Here is a 16,053-nt window from a genome sequence, read left to right on the forward strand (position 1 = left end):
TGTTTTTTCATTATATAATTTCTTAAGATTATCTGAATTTATGTAACTAGTTGATTTCAAAATAAATTATCATAGGCTACTTCAACAAGAAAAGTGTGCCATTTACCGCCATATATATTGTGTTGAGTTCATACGCAAACAGAGCTTCGCAGCATTGAGGTTGATCAAATAGGGTACATGGTGACTTTATTTTAGACATTGCAAGAACAGGCAAAAACTGTACTGTTTAAGGCGTGTGATTATTGCATGCACACTTTATGAAACACTTCTGTCTTCATTGTGGTAATGTTGGTTTTTTTTTTCATTTTCAAATGTAGGTCAAAGGTCATGGTCATGGTCACATGGTACCAGCAGAAAGGTCTTGTCAAAAAGAACACACATGCTAAATATGAAAGCCCTACCTCATACGGTGCAATAAGTATTGGTTAGATTAATGTTGCCAACAGAAAACAGACGGCAATATGCCCCCGATATTTCCACCCGGGGTAATAAAAAAATGGATCCTTCCTACCTACCCACTCTGAACACCCCTTTATAAGATTACGGCAAACTCAGATAATTATTATGGTTGTCCAAATGACCAACTGACCACCTGGGTTGTTATCTCTATATCCGTCCGTGGTAAAGTCAACAGATGTACGATTATTATCGTCCAGTCCGGCCTAACTGTTATATCTTTATCACACAGATCGGTCCTCACCTTGTCACCATCTTCTAAACAATATGGCGGCACTCACCACAGTACTTCTCCAGGTCGTGCCGTTATTTGTAGTTATCCTCTTTCTTCTAAAACTATTTCAAATTCTGAAAAAGAGGTCTGACTTAAAGAAAGTGTTCAAGGACTTTCCAGGGCCGAAACCTCACTGGCTGTATGGTAATATGAAAGAGGTAGGTGTTTAGTTATGTTGTTATCATTGTGCAGTAGTAAAATGTCTCCAGTTGGATTTATTTCCTGATAAGGTTGTTTGTCCGACAGTTCAAATTATCACTGTTTTTCCCGATGCAAGGTCCTCCTCTCCGTAGTCATCAATATTTTCTGTATTAATTTTATTTTCAGTGTATTTAATATCTGTAGTTTTATTCCATTCTTAAAACTAAGGAAACATTCGAATAAAAAAAATAATGACAGCCCTTATAGTACCACTTTCAATATTACGTCCTGCTCTATGTTATATTGGCCTGGATGACAAGTATAATGACCGGCGTCCTAAAAAAAAACAGGAGTAAGCTATCATTGGATATTTAGAGATTTCATTTATGCCATACTCTATGTTAAGCAATGTTATGAATGCTAACAAGGTTTTTTCATTTTCTCTGTCTGTTTCAACTTGAAATATGAGGGTCAAAGTGTTGTCATATGTGGTATCAGAGACCTGCTCGTTTTCACTCAACACTCGAAACGTGTCGAAACTGTGCATGGTATCAATAAGTAAGGACGGATTAAATGGATTATAATCACATTTTTAAGGGATACGCTTCTTTAAGAAATCCAAGAATCTGTCTGTTTTTAAGATCACTGGTGACTTAGATGGACTGTTGAGAACTGCCGACTATGCTGCCACCTACAACGGTGTATTTCCTGTGTGGATGGGTCCTGTAGACGCTTACTTAAACATGGTTCACCCGTCTACAGCCAAGCATGTTTTATCAGGATCAGGTAACAGACTCAATCATATCCTTGTCCCACTGTATTATAGTCAGTTGTTCTTATGAAGGAATAGCCGAACAATTAACAAAATTGATAAAATTTAATTTAAGATATCACTACTATTAACTACTACTATTAAGCTGATTACAGTTTTTGTTGTAAGTGATATCAATAATGAGATAATTACTCACATGAACTATATATATTTCCAGAGATGATGTCAAATTGTAACTAATTTGAAATCAATTTTATACAAAGGGACGAATGAACTATTAAAAGCTAATGTGTAAGATTAAATCATTCAAAATTGTGCTAGACATAAGTCAGGTATTTCATCATAATGTATCTGCCTCTGTTGATTTATTACTGACATCTACTGTGAACAATTATGTATTGACCAGTGGCCAGAGGCATTTTATCGTGGTTGATCTACTTCACATGTTCATGCATTAATTCGTTCCCTGATTATATAAGTCATTACCTGAAGCCTATCTAAGCAGTTTGTATGATGGTCAGTGCAACCTTACCTTGTTGTAAACAGCCGAATCTATTTCGATTTATGTGTGTAAGACCATATCCATAACTTAAATATTACTCAACCCTAGGTTACCTGTTAGCTAATGTGCAATAGTACTTAATCAGTTAATCAACATGGCTAGTATAAATACGACCACCTTTCTAGCCAGTATGGATTGGTACCTGAAGGCATGTGGGTGTTCCATCTCTCCATAACCTACACCGCAATAAACCTTCAACACCCGAACAGCATTTGGACTTCTTCATCTTCACTCAACACCACACAAGAACAAAGAATCATTTTACACATTTCTGTACCATTTTCTTCACGGTTTTGCCGATAAAACAACATATCTTGTATGAATAAAGTGATGATGTACTAAAAAAAGTATACCAGGAACATGCATGTAGCTCCATTTTTGCAGAGATAGTCATGAAATAAATTCTTCTTGAAAATGCTGAGAGTTAGTTTGTAAAATGAAAAACTATGTTGTCAAAGGATTAAGACAATACTGACATTATCTCCAGTCATTATATGTGGATATAAAGAAGTTCACATGTGTACAACCTTAATGGACAACCCAGAACACGCGACCCGGGAGTTAAATACAATGTACCGATTTGTCCTTGACTTCAATTATAGGAAAGTGGGTCAATATTTGCTTTTTATCGAACTTGCTAAATAAAACAAATGGATATTCTCAATTTATTCGTCAAACATAGCAGATGGAATTTCTATTTTTGTTTAACGGTTGACGGTCTCTCTAAAGTCTACATTCTGAACAGTGGATCATCAATAAATAATACAACAAAACAATATTTAATGAACAATAACAACAAAATATATTAGCACGTGAACATAATTATAATCCAAATTCAAATTCGATAAGACTAGGACAGAAGATGAACAGAAAGTACAATGTGAATAAAACCTGATGAACAGCACTTTATCTTGTTCTGAATATCCTTTTTTTATGATAATGCTTTGTTGTAAGAAACATATGCTTTATGTGGACTTGCTCCCTCACTGAAGAGAGAGAGAGCGAACTTTCATATCATGGACATTCTGGCCCAAACCCCTTCTATATGGGAGAGAAAGTACATATAAAGCACATTTAATATCATAAGACATAGCAAACTGAAAAGCTGATGGATTGTTAATTATCTTCTTAAAATCATAAGATTAAAGTATAAATAATAACAGAGATGTCTCCTATAATTAAAAATTGATTAGTCTGTCAACACTAAATTTATAATTTTATGTATGTATGTATGTATGTTATGTTTATGTCTGACCACCATGCTGTCTTGGAAGAAGACTTATGTAGGATCTAGCCCGCTGTCTAGTCCTATTGATTATTTTTATCAATAAAATATTCTGAATAAAATAACCTGATGATGATAAGTAATGTCACTTTCTCAAATGAAAAGAAGCTATACAACAACGGAACCCACAGGCAAATAATGAACCTCAAACACGTCCAGCTTAATAGAAATAGAATATCTCAAGAGGATTCTACCATAATCAGCACTTTAGGACACGGAAGGATATATTCCAGAATATTAAAAAAACGCAGTTGATGAAAACCAAAGCACCGTCCGATAGGAACCTATTAAAGGCTAAACTTTTAAACAAGCCTGTTAGAAGGATTTTTTAGTTGAAAGGGAGATCTTCATTGACCTTCAGTTATTTTTAATCTTCTTTACCTTTATCTAAATCTTTCTGATGAACACCAATAACTGTTGTCAGCCTGAATGTTGTGCAGATTGAAATTATGTATGTAATTACAATCTACTTTATTTTCCATGTTGTTTGTTTTGATAAACATCTGCCCCTATACTCGCATTTCAGATCCAAAAGACGAGTTTTCCTATGCGTTGATGCGGCCTTGGATCGGTGAGAACGAGTGCATTTTCCTGTATTTGTTGGTTACATTTTTGTGGACTACGTTCACAGCTTTGATTCCCTAAAGCACTGAAGGGTTATTCATACGTTTTGTTTATGAAATAATTGATATTGATATTGAGTTATTACCTGTATTTTCTTAATTGGTGCAGGTAATGATTAACGTTGACATAACAAATAACGATAATAGGATGAAAATATTGATCTACACTTTAAAAGTATCTACTAGGTACAGTGTACTTGCACAATATAAGTACACTTTGTTGATTCTGTAACCTCTGTTTGTTTTAACGATAGTTTAACGAACATTAAATTCTAAATCAGTTGGCATCAATATTCCAGTGGGTGGAAAAATAGACTTTGTAATACAAAAAACAAAATTTTATTATTATTTTTTTTTTTTTTTATTCTGGTAGATGTAGTATTATATATTCGTTAGATGTGGAATTATATTTTCCATCGTTTGTTGTCTTTTGTCTCGATGTAATTGTATATATAAACTATCAACGTTTTAGGAGAAGGTTTACTCCTGGCGGGCGGACGGAAGTGGGACAGAAACAGACGCATGCTTACTCCAGCATTCCACATGGACATACTGAAACACTACGTTAAAATATTCAACCAATCAACGCAAGTGTTGGTGGTAAATTCTGACTAGATTCTCATTTTGGATTTTTATCTTTATGGTCTATGTATCATAGAGAGAATATACCAGTTGTATCAACAGTTCAAAAGTAAACGAAAGACACACAAGTGAATAGCACCTGTCAATAAGATATAGTAGAACCGAACAATTAATTAAACTGCATCCTACGGTTGTTTCGTACTGCTAGGACTGGTCAGTGATGATAAGGACATAAGTTTTGAATCCTACGAGACTGAAGAAAATCGTATGTGATCGAAAGAGTTAACATCTAGATGGGAAGGTGCACGAGTCCCATAATTCAATAAATTTCGCGATTTTCTTATACAAAGTACGTGTGTATATTCTGATCCGTGCCACTATTCGAATGCATTAAAGCGTGGCATGCACGATACGGCAAACCTCGAGATCTAAAAGTCCACCATTAGTGACAACCTCCAAACTGGTAATATAGAAAGGCTTCTGCGTTGTTTATGAATACCAGAAAATGGAGTTATCGTCTTTACGAATTTTAAAGATCACAAAATCGATTAGTAACTATGGTAACCAGTTCTTAATGTTTACAAGACGAACTTATATTTTGCCAGTGATTCATTTGTAATATATTCAAAGTATTGAATTTTCTGCACTTAGCGAATGTGTAACATAATAGTTAGGCTTCACAGCACTGTTTAACAAAGATGTGTTCTTAAAATTACAGAAAAAATGGCGGGAAAATCCTGGATGCGAGGAGATGTTTCATCACATGAGTCTATTAACAATGGACAGTATGATGAAGTGTTTGTTTGGTCACCATAGCAACTGTCAGCTGGAAACGTATGCTTTATTTGTAACAAAACCACAGTTGATGGTGTCTCGTTCTTAGTTTTCATATTAGATTGCTTTTTCGTACAAATTGATAATTTACCGACATTGTTTGGTCCGAAGATAATCCTCATGAATAAATGCACATGGACTTCAAGAGGAAATAAATTACATTTTCGTCCCTCTATCAATAACTAATATGTTATGGGTTGTCTTTTCTCCACCAGGGTGCGCCCCGCGTACATCCAGTGTGTGTATGACGTCTCTGACCTCATCATCAAGAGGATCATGAATCCGCTTCATCACTACGGCTTCATATACTCTATGTCTGAAAACGGGTAACCATCACTTAACAATAGTCCGAGACTGGATCAATATAAACTTCGTACTCCTTGTCTGAAAACGGGTAAACATCACTTAACAATAGTCCGAGACTGGATCAATATAAACTTCATAAACTCCTTGTCTGAAAACGGGTAAACATCACTTAACTATAGTCCGAGACTGGATCAATATAAACTTCGTACTCCTTGTCTGAAAACGGGTAACTATCACTTAACAATAGTCCGAGACTGGATCAATATAAACTTCATAAACTCCTTGTCTGAAAACGGGTAACCATCACTTAACAATAGTCCGAGACAGGATCAATATAAACTTCGTACTCCTTGTCTGAAAACGGGTAAACATCACTTAACAATAGTCCGAGACTGGATCAATATAAACTTCATATGCTCTATGTCTGAAAACGGGTAACCATCACTTAACTATAGTCCGAGACAGGATCAATATAAACTTCGTACTCCTTGTCTGAAAACGGGTAAACATCACTTAACAATAGTCCGAGACTGGATCAATATAAACTTCATAAACTCCTTGTCTGAAAACGGGTAAACATCACTTAACTATAGTCCGAGACAGGATCAATATAAACTTCATATGCTCTATGTCTGAAAACGGGTAAACATCACTTAACAATAGTCCGAGACTGGATCAATATAAACTTCATATACTCTATGTCTGAAAACGGGTAAACATCACTTAACAATAGTCCGAGACTGGATCAATATAAACTTCATATACTCTATGTCTGAAAACGGGTAAACATCACTTAACAATAGTCCGAGACTGGATCAATATAAACTTCATATGCTCCATGTCTGAAAACGGGTAAACATCACTTAACAATAGTCCGAGACTGGATCAATATAAACTTCATATGCTCTATGTCTGAAAACGGGTAAACGTCACTTAACAATAGTCCGAGACTGGATCAATATAAACTTCATATGCTCTATGTCTGAAAACGGGTAAACGTCACTTAACAATAGTCCGAGACTGGATCAATATAAACTTCATATGCTCTATGTCTGAAAACGGGTAACCGTCACTTAACAATAGTCCGAGACTGGATCAATATAAACTTCATATGCTCTATGTCTGAAAACGGGTAACCATCACTTAACTATAGTCCGAGACAGGATCAATATAAACTTCGTACTCCTTGTCTGAAAACGGGTAACCATCACTTAACAATAGTCCGAGACTGGATCAATATAAACTTCATATACTCTATGTCTGAAAACGGGTAAATGTATACCACACATACATATTGTTCGATGGCTCAAGATGTTAAGATGTTTCTATAGTGTTTAATATTAGTCCATCCTCAAACCAGCCTTATCAGCAATTGGCATGGAGAAATATACCCTATTCTGAAAACAAAGAAATGGAGGCTTTTTTTTTTATATCTATCGTCAAAATATCGTCATATTCTTGTACCATTATTTGCCTAAAACATTTTTGCCTCCTGGTTGTAAGACGCTCCAAGAAATGAATACTGCGTGCTTCATGAAATAATATATGGTTTGATTTTGCAGCATACATTACGAGGAGTGGTTGCAAAGGAAATGTGAACATTCCTAAATATAGCGCGCCTTTATTGAAAGATATAATTTAAGGACTCTTCTGACTTGCATTGTTAATACTGAGCAAGTGTTATCTAATATGATAATGCGTTCCGATTCTTTGTTGCAGACGTAAATTTAAATACGCTTGCGATACAATACACGGACACTCGAATATGTTGATAGAACAGAGGAGAAAATTGTTAGAGACAGAGAAATCCGGATCAAGAAACGTCGACTTTCTGGACATTTTACTCACGGCAAAGGTACCTATGTAAACATATATTCTGAATCGATGAGCAAAGGCTTGGGAACAAGTAACAAAGTAATCGTGAGGAAAAACATGGCAGTACTGTTATACTGATGTTGTTTGTTTGCAAATCTACTGACATAAAGGAATGACAATGATTCCTAAGCTATATTAAGCTTGCATTTTTTCTGTGCGCGATGATAGCCGTTCACGTGATACGCAATAGCGCTATTTATTTCTCGAAATCGCCTCCCTCTCTACATTCAAATGAAACTATTGAAAGTTGGACACAAGACATAAGTGCCATCATTCTGTCATCACATCTTAATATGAATGTATTTGTACTCCCGTTGCAGGACTCGGACGGCCAAGGACTGAGTGACCAGGAGATTCAGGACGAGGTGGACACATTTATGTTTGCGGGTCATGATTCCACAGCCAGTACATTGTCCTGGTGTCTTTATAACCTGGCCCTACATCCCGAGTATCAGGACCTGTGTCGGGAGGAGGTGGAGCGGGAATGGGGGGACAAGTCCGAGCTCACGTGGTAGGTCAGGTTTATCTGTCTACTACAACAATACTTATGTCTTACTGTTGTCAGGATTCATAAGATAGCTCGACTGATGATCGGCAACATGTCTACATTAAGAAAGAACAGTTTATCATTGAATTTATAAAATAGACTAAGCGATCCGTGTACTTCTAAATTAAGTTTTGAGATTAACAACATAAATAATAACAAAGATTCTTCCTCACATTATAACGTGGTTTAATTTTCGTGGTAGGGACGACATTCACAAAGTGTCCTTCACCTTTAGCTGTATCAAAGAAAGTCAGAGGTTATTTCCACCTGTGCCAAATGTGTCCAGGTGTGCTGAAAAGGACATTACCTTACCTGATGGCCGCAATATACCAACAGGTGAGACATAACACGTGATCGACTGCTACTATGTTTAGGTTTGTTATTTTCGCGACAGCTGACGTCATGCGAGGACGGCATCCACTTAACAATTAAAAAGAAATGTACACTGAATCAACATACTATAGAATTGTAGAAGGTTAACTTTAGTGGGTACTACAAATCCACAAATTAATGGACAGTTTAAAATTCACAATATGTTTAGTGCACGTGGAATTCTTTAGTACTAGTTAACTACGAAATAAAGAGATATTGAGAGAGAGAGAGAGAGAGAGAGAGAGAGAGAGAGAGAGAGAGAGAGAGAGAGAGCCTGCAAAATCTTAAGCTCGCGAAGGTTTGACTTTTCAGTAGAATGGTGGTCTTAAACAGTCAAGCTATGTTGAGGAAGATGAACCGACATATACACCATAGCCCTTAGCCGTCCAGTTCTAAGACCTCAGCTTTTACACGATATTCATTGACAATGAAGAATAATTTAAGCTGCTTAAATGGCATTTTGGGATGCTGCACGGACAGGAGAGCTCTGCATATTCCTGAATGTTATATTCGAATAGTCAACGACAATATTGATAATTGTTTCTCCTTTCAGGTATGAGAATGGCAGTGTCATTGTTTGCTCTACACAGGAACCCGGATGTTTGGGACAATCCTGAAGTACGTTGTTATATTAGTATTGATTTACCTGAAGTTCGTGTAGTACTGTAAGGGTATGAATGAACTTTTCTTTTTGATATTTCAAACATGAAAAACGCCCCTATGTAATCTGGATGTTATGTAAATATTTAGATGTATGAGTGTATGAAGTCAGTCTGTTTATGGTTCTTCACAAGACTTGTGTAGTTGATTTACATAGGTCACCTCACCAGGACAACGTGACCTGACAATGACATTAATGAACATATTTTAGATATATCTTATTTGATCAATGAAGCAGAAAACGCTTCTTCTTCGGAAACAAATTGTCGTCTTGCCCTTAAATAAGTTTCTTACGTTTGTTCATATTTTGTCTTAGTTTTACTCTTATGCTTCACACTTTAGGTCCTTAGCATCATTGACGAGACCTATAAGAACGAAACAGCTATATGATGTTTCATTTATTGTTTGGCCCTGCTGTATCTTAATATAAATTTGTATCAGAAGGCGCTATTGACTTGTTTCTCTAGTGCAATCTTTCATAGGAGTTTAAATTTGAATTCAGATTCTGTGGACATGTCCGTATTTTTTAGTTGTTTTGATTTGTTCCCTAAATGACCTATGGTCACTTATGATTATTCGTACAGGAATTTGACCCATACAGATTTTCCGAAGAGAACAAGAAAACCAATGCCGGCTCCGGGAATTTCATCCCTTTTTCAATGGGCCCTAGGTAATATTGATACCCCCAATGTCCTTATTAATCTGAGCTAAGATTTCACTTATTTGTATGCAGATCAGACCTGAATAAATTATGTACATATCTGTATGAATTCTATGCTTATAAACTTGAGATCCGATTATATTGATACCGTACCGTTATCCTGGTAATACCGGCATATTACAAGGAAAATTAAAAACTGAATCGGCGCGGTTTACCAGTTGTCCTAAACTTAAATATTGAAAATATTAAAGATATCTGATACATCCAAGAAATTTCGAGGAAACTTAAACTAATATTTTATTATTTCAGAAACTGTATAGGACAGGCTTTCGCAACGACCCAGTTGAAGGTTGTCGTTCCAACGGTATTACGTAACTTCCGGTTGACCCTAGACCCCACTCGGCCAGCGGAACCGGAAGCCATGCTCATCCTTAGAAGTAAAAATGGACTTTATCTTAATATTAAAGCATTGTGATCAGCGATATAAATGAAACTGAAATTGCACAAAAGACGTAAAAGTGCAATATTGAACTGAAGTGTCACTCTATTTTTGAAATTAGATGGGATAGTAACGTTAACACTTACAATAAAGCTTTACCGTACAATAAAATTATATCAATACCATATGTGAGCTGTTTCGTTATATGTTACAAGTGTATAGAGAATACATGGCCAGTGTCTTAAAATATAAGCTGTATTTTGAAGCGAGACAAAAGTGGCGAGCCTCTACAACTGACCATTTATTTTATTTATCCTGTAACACTGATTGAAAATCAGACCATCAAACTTCAACAGTTTTGTTAACTCTGTGTTTACCTGACTTTACAGTTACGCTGAACTTTGCCTGATGACGAACGTCCAAATAATTGCTCCGCGCGGAAACAATTCCAAAGTTCATCGGATATAATAGCGATTTTATGAATTTTCATAAATCAATAAATCAGTACAACATGTAAAATCGCTTATTTCAACAACTATTTATATTTTAAACGTAAAATCTAAGTAAATTCAGATAGTAATTCTGTTGAATTACCGCACGTGCTAAATAACAGCTGTTTTCCGTCACTGCCGAATACAGCAAAATATATGTGGCAAGTGTATTCCAACAACGGCTGCGCCATTGCAGTGGGTGGAGATATAGCAAACCTATGTTTGCAGGGGTGGAGATATAGCAGACCTACATTTGCAGTGATGGGAATATAACAAACCTACCGTTTGCAGGAGTATGGGGATATAGCAAATTATTCATATACACCTGCGATTACCTAGTTGAGATGGGAGGGGCAAGCACGTATATCATTTAACGGGCAAATATGTAATATGTATGATAAAGTCAGTCGGACAAGTAATCAAAAGAAATTTTATTTTTAAGTAAATGCAGAGATACAGCTGATTGAAAATGAAGGTTTACAAAATATAAGCCATCTGCATATACAAATGGTAGAATCTGACATTGAATCAATTTACTGTCGATATATTACGGGTCTTCTAACGCAACTGGAGGCTTATTTTCTGAAGTCCGTGTCACTCTATGCTTTGGATACTGGATCACTTTGTGGAAAGTTAGGAGTCTTGCATCATAATCAAATACATGGTTCATATGATACAATTTGTCACTTTGTTTCTGAAACACATACGACTACGAGAATTTTACAAGATTAGTGACGTAGCCATTAGCAATCACGTATCTGAAGACGTAGAAAAGAAGGACTAAGAAACATATTTTCTTGAAGAGAAGAATCCAGCCGTCGTAAAGTCCGTCCCTCTCTCCTTCCCCTGACTGTCGCGATTTCATAGGCAGATATGTATGTTCCTCCACCCTTTCGATCGCGTTCTTGGCACCTTCCCAAGAGCCGGGACCGTCCAGGCGCCATTGTACTGGGGTAGCTGGCCCAAAATACAGTTTATACCAAAGTTTCGGATCAGAGAAGAAGTGTTTCCAGAGGTCCGGTTTACATCCGATCATTGCACTAAGTCGGTCGAGGTACTGAATGAAGTAAACCTGCAGACTATACCTGGGAGAGTCGACATATTTCGCTTTGATAAAATCTTTGCGTTTTTCTACATGGGCAAGACGTTTGGATGCGCTAGGTAACTTAGATTTTCCAGCAAACACCCTGGTGATACATCTTGCTTGCATTTCTAAAACTGGCGGAAGCGAGCCAAACGGTTGGACTAAGCCGACAACACCGAGGGTGCATGGGTTCAAATCAGTTGGAAACATCAGTTCGTACAGATAAGGATAATGTCCTTCAATTTTGATGATTCCATCATCAAGAAAAGGAAAATCAAAGTTGAATCCCGTAGCAAGGATGACAACATCGATGTTCTTAAGAACTGAGCCGTCGTCGAATATAGCGCCATCTGTTGTGAACTCCTTCACATTGCACTTCACATTAATAGTGCCTAGTAGGATTCTGTTCGGAAGGTCGTCGCTAATAGTGACAACACCCGCGTCAAAGCAGTAGTTTGGCGACAGGCCGTAGTTGGAATGTTTATAGCGACGATTTATACGGTGGAAGAAAACGGGTCGCATGAGACTCCAAGGCAGGCTCTGGGAAAATCTGTTGATGGCGAGATGATCAAACGGGACGCCGTACTCTGCAGCTCTCGAGATTACATATGTCCCTCGTCGGCTTGCTACATATACCTGCAAATAGAATTATTGAAAGAATTTCACTGATTAGACCGGAAAGTTTTCTGACTGGGCGTGAAATGACAGATACAATAGTTTAGCTTAGCCACATGCAGACCAAGTAAATGATTATATTTTCATCGTGCCCATTTTCAAATTTAAGGACTTCAAAACATATTGTGATAAACTTGTCCCCTTAATGGTCAAAACAAGATCATTGTACTCTTATGCTTACGTGTTCAGCATGACGACTCAACTCGCAGGCGACATCGGAGCCGGAATTACCAATGCCGATCACCAATATTCTCTTCCCTTCGAACCCATGGAAGTCCTTGTAATCGTGAGTGTGTATGACCTTGCCTTTGAATTTATCTAGACCAGAGAATGTCGGCACATTCGGAATACTGAGGTGTCCGTTACACACAATAACAAAATCAGTCTTCACATTCCGTGATTTGCCAGTGCTTAAATTCTTCACTGACGTCACCCAACTTCCGGTGTCGTCGAAATCGTCTGCCTTTTTAACGTCCTCAACAATGTGGCTGAAAGTTATGTAGTTCATCAGGCCAAAATTTTCTGCATAGAGTTGGAGGTATTTCTTAAAGTGTTTGTGTCCCATGAAGTTTGGGAACTCTTTGGGGATCGGAAAGTCACTGTAACAGGTCATTTCTTTACTAGTGTTAATACTACATGAGTTGTAAAGGCTTGGGTCGCCATCTTTAGACCAGTTGTGGTAATTCCAGAGTCCCCCAATGTCCGTATCCTTCTCAAAGCATATTGGTTCCATTCCCTCGTCCAGACATTGTTTGACCGCAGCCAGTCCGGCCACACCCGCCCCTATTACCAGCACTGTTTTTGCCATCTGAGATAAAAAATGCTTACAGGTAATATGTAAACTGTCACGTCAACGGCGTTAACTAAAAATATCAATATACTAATTTTTGTTTTAGGGGCGTTAAAAACGTGTTTGGAAAGCTAAACATTGTCTTAACATCTTATACAAGCTTTTACAAGTCTTCTAAAAAGATCAAAAAGATTTTTCTGGTTTTTAAGGTGCAAATCTAGTGAATTACTAGCTTGTGAAACAGGATCTTCATAGCATCGGAAATGGCGATTTATAAAAAAATCAATTTCGAAAAATTAAAAAAAGAGAGAAAGGAAACATATACAAGCATAGTAGTAGTTAATTAATTAAGTAAGTAATTATCTATATCATTATTGAACACTGAAACAAAATATAATATTTCTCATTATGTAATAATTCTTATGATTCCTCATCTTTGAAAAGCATATAAGAATATATTTAAAAACTCACAGGAAGTATTCAGTAATTTAGCATCGTAGATGTATTTATACCAGGGTCAATCTATGGTCACCCCGTCCCTAGCCACCAACGTTCTCTTATTATAAAGCTCAAAGGTTAGGTAATGTAACGAAAAATCTGATGTCATTTTCCACGGATACATCACAAGTGTCAAAGTGTTGTATTTCCGCGATGTCTAGGTACACAATACTCATATTACTATCAACGTTATTCCTTAGATCTACAATAGGAGTATACAATAAATAAATAAATAACACATAGATAAATACAGTAAATGATACATAGATAAATAGAAAAACAGATACATAGATAAATAAATGACGATGGATTATGGCGAAAAATTAACTGAATGAGTGCGATGATGTAGATATGGAGAAAGTTACTTAGAATTAGATACATAAAGATATCAATGATGTCTTTAAATCGACGTTTGCATCTTTTTAATTCTTTTTATTATTTATTTTTTTGTATTTCCATCTTGCTGGACATTGGCAAAGCTTGAATTGTTACGTTGTAAAATATACTCTTCACGGGCTGGTCTTTCTTATACATTGAAAAAAAATATATTGGTTAGCAAAATACGCTGATCACCTCAAATATGAGTATAGTGATTGTGATTTTTATATACTGAAATAGGTGAAAATGTTGAGAAGTTCACCGTGATTTTATTAAGAATGGATGACAGTGAAACAGGACTTTGTAGTTCTTGAACAGAACACGACCCAAAAGTTATCATATCTCGTTCCTATCAACGAGACTGTTTGGACAACTCGAAAGGAAAATATCGATTTCTGTAGAAATACCACAAGAATTTCAGGGTTACTAATGTCTGTATTTTATGGTAGCATACTAGATTTTAAAAGGTTATATCTGACATTAAATAATAACATTTACAAATATTATCAAACGATATAAAAATGAAGTGATTTCATGGATCAAACAAACTGGTACCTTTTTCGACTGAATCTGGATGCTGGCAAGCGTCTGTTGGTGTAACGACGTACAGCGATATACGTTCTCGTGCACACGGGGTTATATCGTCACTACTTAGATAACCATAATTACATAAGGTGAAGGTCATGAGATTTTGTACCTGTGAAACAGACGGATATGTAACGAACTTCCATGTGCCGCGCTTTGATATTAACACTTCACTGTGTGTGTAGTCTTTCAAACTTCACAACTTTGTTTAAACAATATCTTAATCAATTTGTTTTGAAAATAAATCCAGTATTTCGGAAACAACGAGTTAAATGGCTGATCAGCAAAAGCTATGCAATAGTTTAAGTTAGCAGTTGGTACCGAATAATTCCCTCTCTCTGCACTCTCTCATTTTTAATAATGTGTTTACTATTTTTTGTAATAAACATTCTTAAGAAAAGATTATTAAACACCTGGACAGTTCAACCATACTGTCGTTTAGTTTAAAAATGTGGAATTTTGGTACCTCAATTTAGGTCATAGATACGTGTCAAAAGTACTGTTGCTACGGATGAACAGATGAACAGAATTCTCTGTATGCTTAGGGTTGATGAAGAATATTTTGGTATGGCATTTGTTAATTTCAAAATGAATCATTGCTTTCGATCCTGAATTAACCGTTTTATATTGACACTGCCCCGAATGAGTTGTCTCTAAGATCACTTGATGCATGGGAGACAAAATTCATCTGAAGTGAAGTGAAACACTAAAAGAAAATACAGACAAATCAACAGAATCATAATTCAAATTCGATAGAACGGAACGTTGTGAGTGTTGGCGTTTTCAGCTTTGAATTTGAATTATCGGTATTGAACAAAGTAAGATTTTCTACACTGCCTCTTTTTATATATTCTTCATTTCTACTACGCTTTCCTTTTGGTCTTCAGTATCAGTATATTGTTTACCGCTTCTTTTCCTTTCAGTTTACTAATATATTTAGTCGTTTTAGAGCACGTGTGTTGAGCAAGGAATAAAAAAAAAGCAGAATTGTTCATCGCCAACTCACTCAAAAGATTAAAGGACCGTCTCATTTTTTATTGTTTATTCCTCCCCCCCCCCCCTCCTCTTTTCTCCACGGGCCTTTAATGTTATTTATTTACGTATTGATCATATGATTTCACCGAAAATGGAAAGGAATTATGACAAAATTGTTCGTGTGCGAG

The 16,053-nt window shown here is 36.3% G+C and overlaps 2 protein-coding genes across 2 annotated transcripts; one reads left to right on the forward strand and one right to left on the reverse strand.

The window, feature by feature from the left end:
• Positions 1–723: 723 nt before the first annotated feature.
• On the forward strand, positions 724–10,425 carry LOC132554392 (cytochrome P450 4F12-like). Its single transcript, XM_060218700.1, has 12 exons — positions 724–888; positions 1,513–1,657; positions 4,017–4,061; positions 4,586–4,713; positions 5,414–5,529; positions 5,745–5,855; positions 7,555–7,690; positions 8,031–8,221; positions 8,460–8,593; positions 9,183–9,247; positions 9,874–9,959; positions 10,260–10,425. Exons 1-12 carry the CDS (start codon positions 724–726, stop codon positions 10,423–10,425), a joined length of 1,488 nt encoding a protein of 495 aa, XP_060074683.1.
• Positions 10,426–11,589: 1,164 nt separating this feature from the next.
• On the reverse strand, positions 11,590–13,447 carry LOC132554390 (dimethylaniline monooxygenase [N-oxide-forming] 2-like). Its single transcript, XM_060218697.1, has 2 exons — positions 12,821–13,447; positions 11,590–12,600 (listed from the first exon to the last, which is right to left on the reverse strand). The coding sequence occupies exons 1-2, from the start codon at positions 13,445–13,447 to the stop codon at positions 11,590–11,592; spliced, it is 1,638 nt and encodes a 545-aa protein (XP_060074680.1).
• Positions 13,448–16,053: the final 2,606 nt, after the last annotated feature.

Source organism: Ylistrum balloti, unplaced genomic scaffold (genome assembly GCF_031769215.1).
Source record: "Ylistrum balloti isolate Yb309-2 unplaced genomic scaffold, AGI_CSIRO_Ybal_v1 Utg370398, whole genome shotgun sequence".
Classification (NCBI taxonomy): Eukaryota; Metazoa; Mollusca; class Bivalvia; order Pectinida; family Pectinidae; genus Ylistrum; species Ylistrum balloti.

What these genes read in the sequence shown, in the direction of transcription:
- LOC132554392 (XM_060218700.1), top strand. Translation starts at nt 724, where the DNA reads ATGGCGGCACTCACCACAGTACTTCTCCAGGTCGTGCCGTTATTTGTA. An exon ending in TGTATGGTAATATGAAAGAG is followed by an intron (nt 889 to 1,512) that starts GTAGGTGTTTAG and finishes TCTGTTTTTAAG; the next exon opens with ATCACTGGTGACTTAGATGG. An exon ending in AATCAACGCAAGTGTTGGTG is followed by an intron (nt 4,714 to 5,413) that starts GTAAATTCTGAC and finishes TTAAAATTACAG; the next exon opens with AAAAAATGGCGGGAAAATCC.
- LOC132554390 (XM_060218697.1), bottom strand. Translation starts at nt 13,447, where the DNA reads ATGGCAAAAACAGTGCTGGTAATAGGGGCGGGTGTGGCCGGACTGGCT. An exon ending in TGAGTCGTCATGCTGAACAC is followed by an intron (nt 12,601 to 12,820) that starts GTAAGCATAAGA and finishes TTCTATTTGCAG; the next exon opens with GTATATGTAGCAAGCCGACG.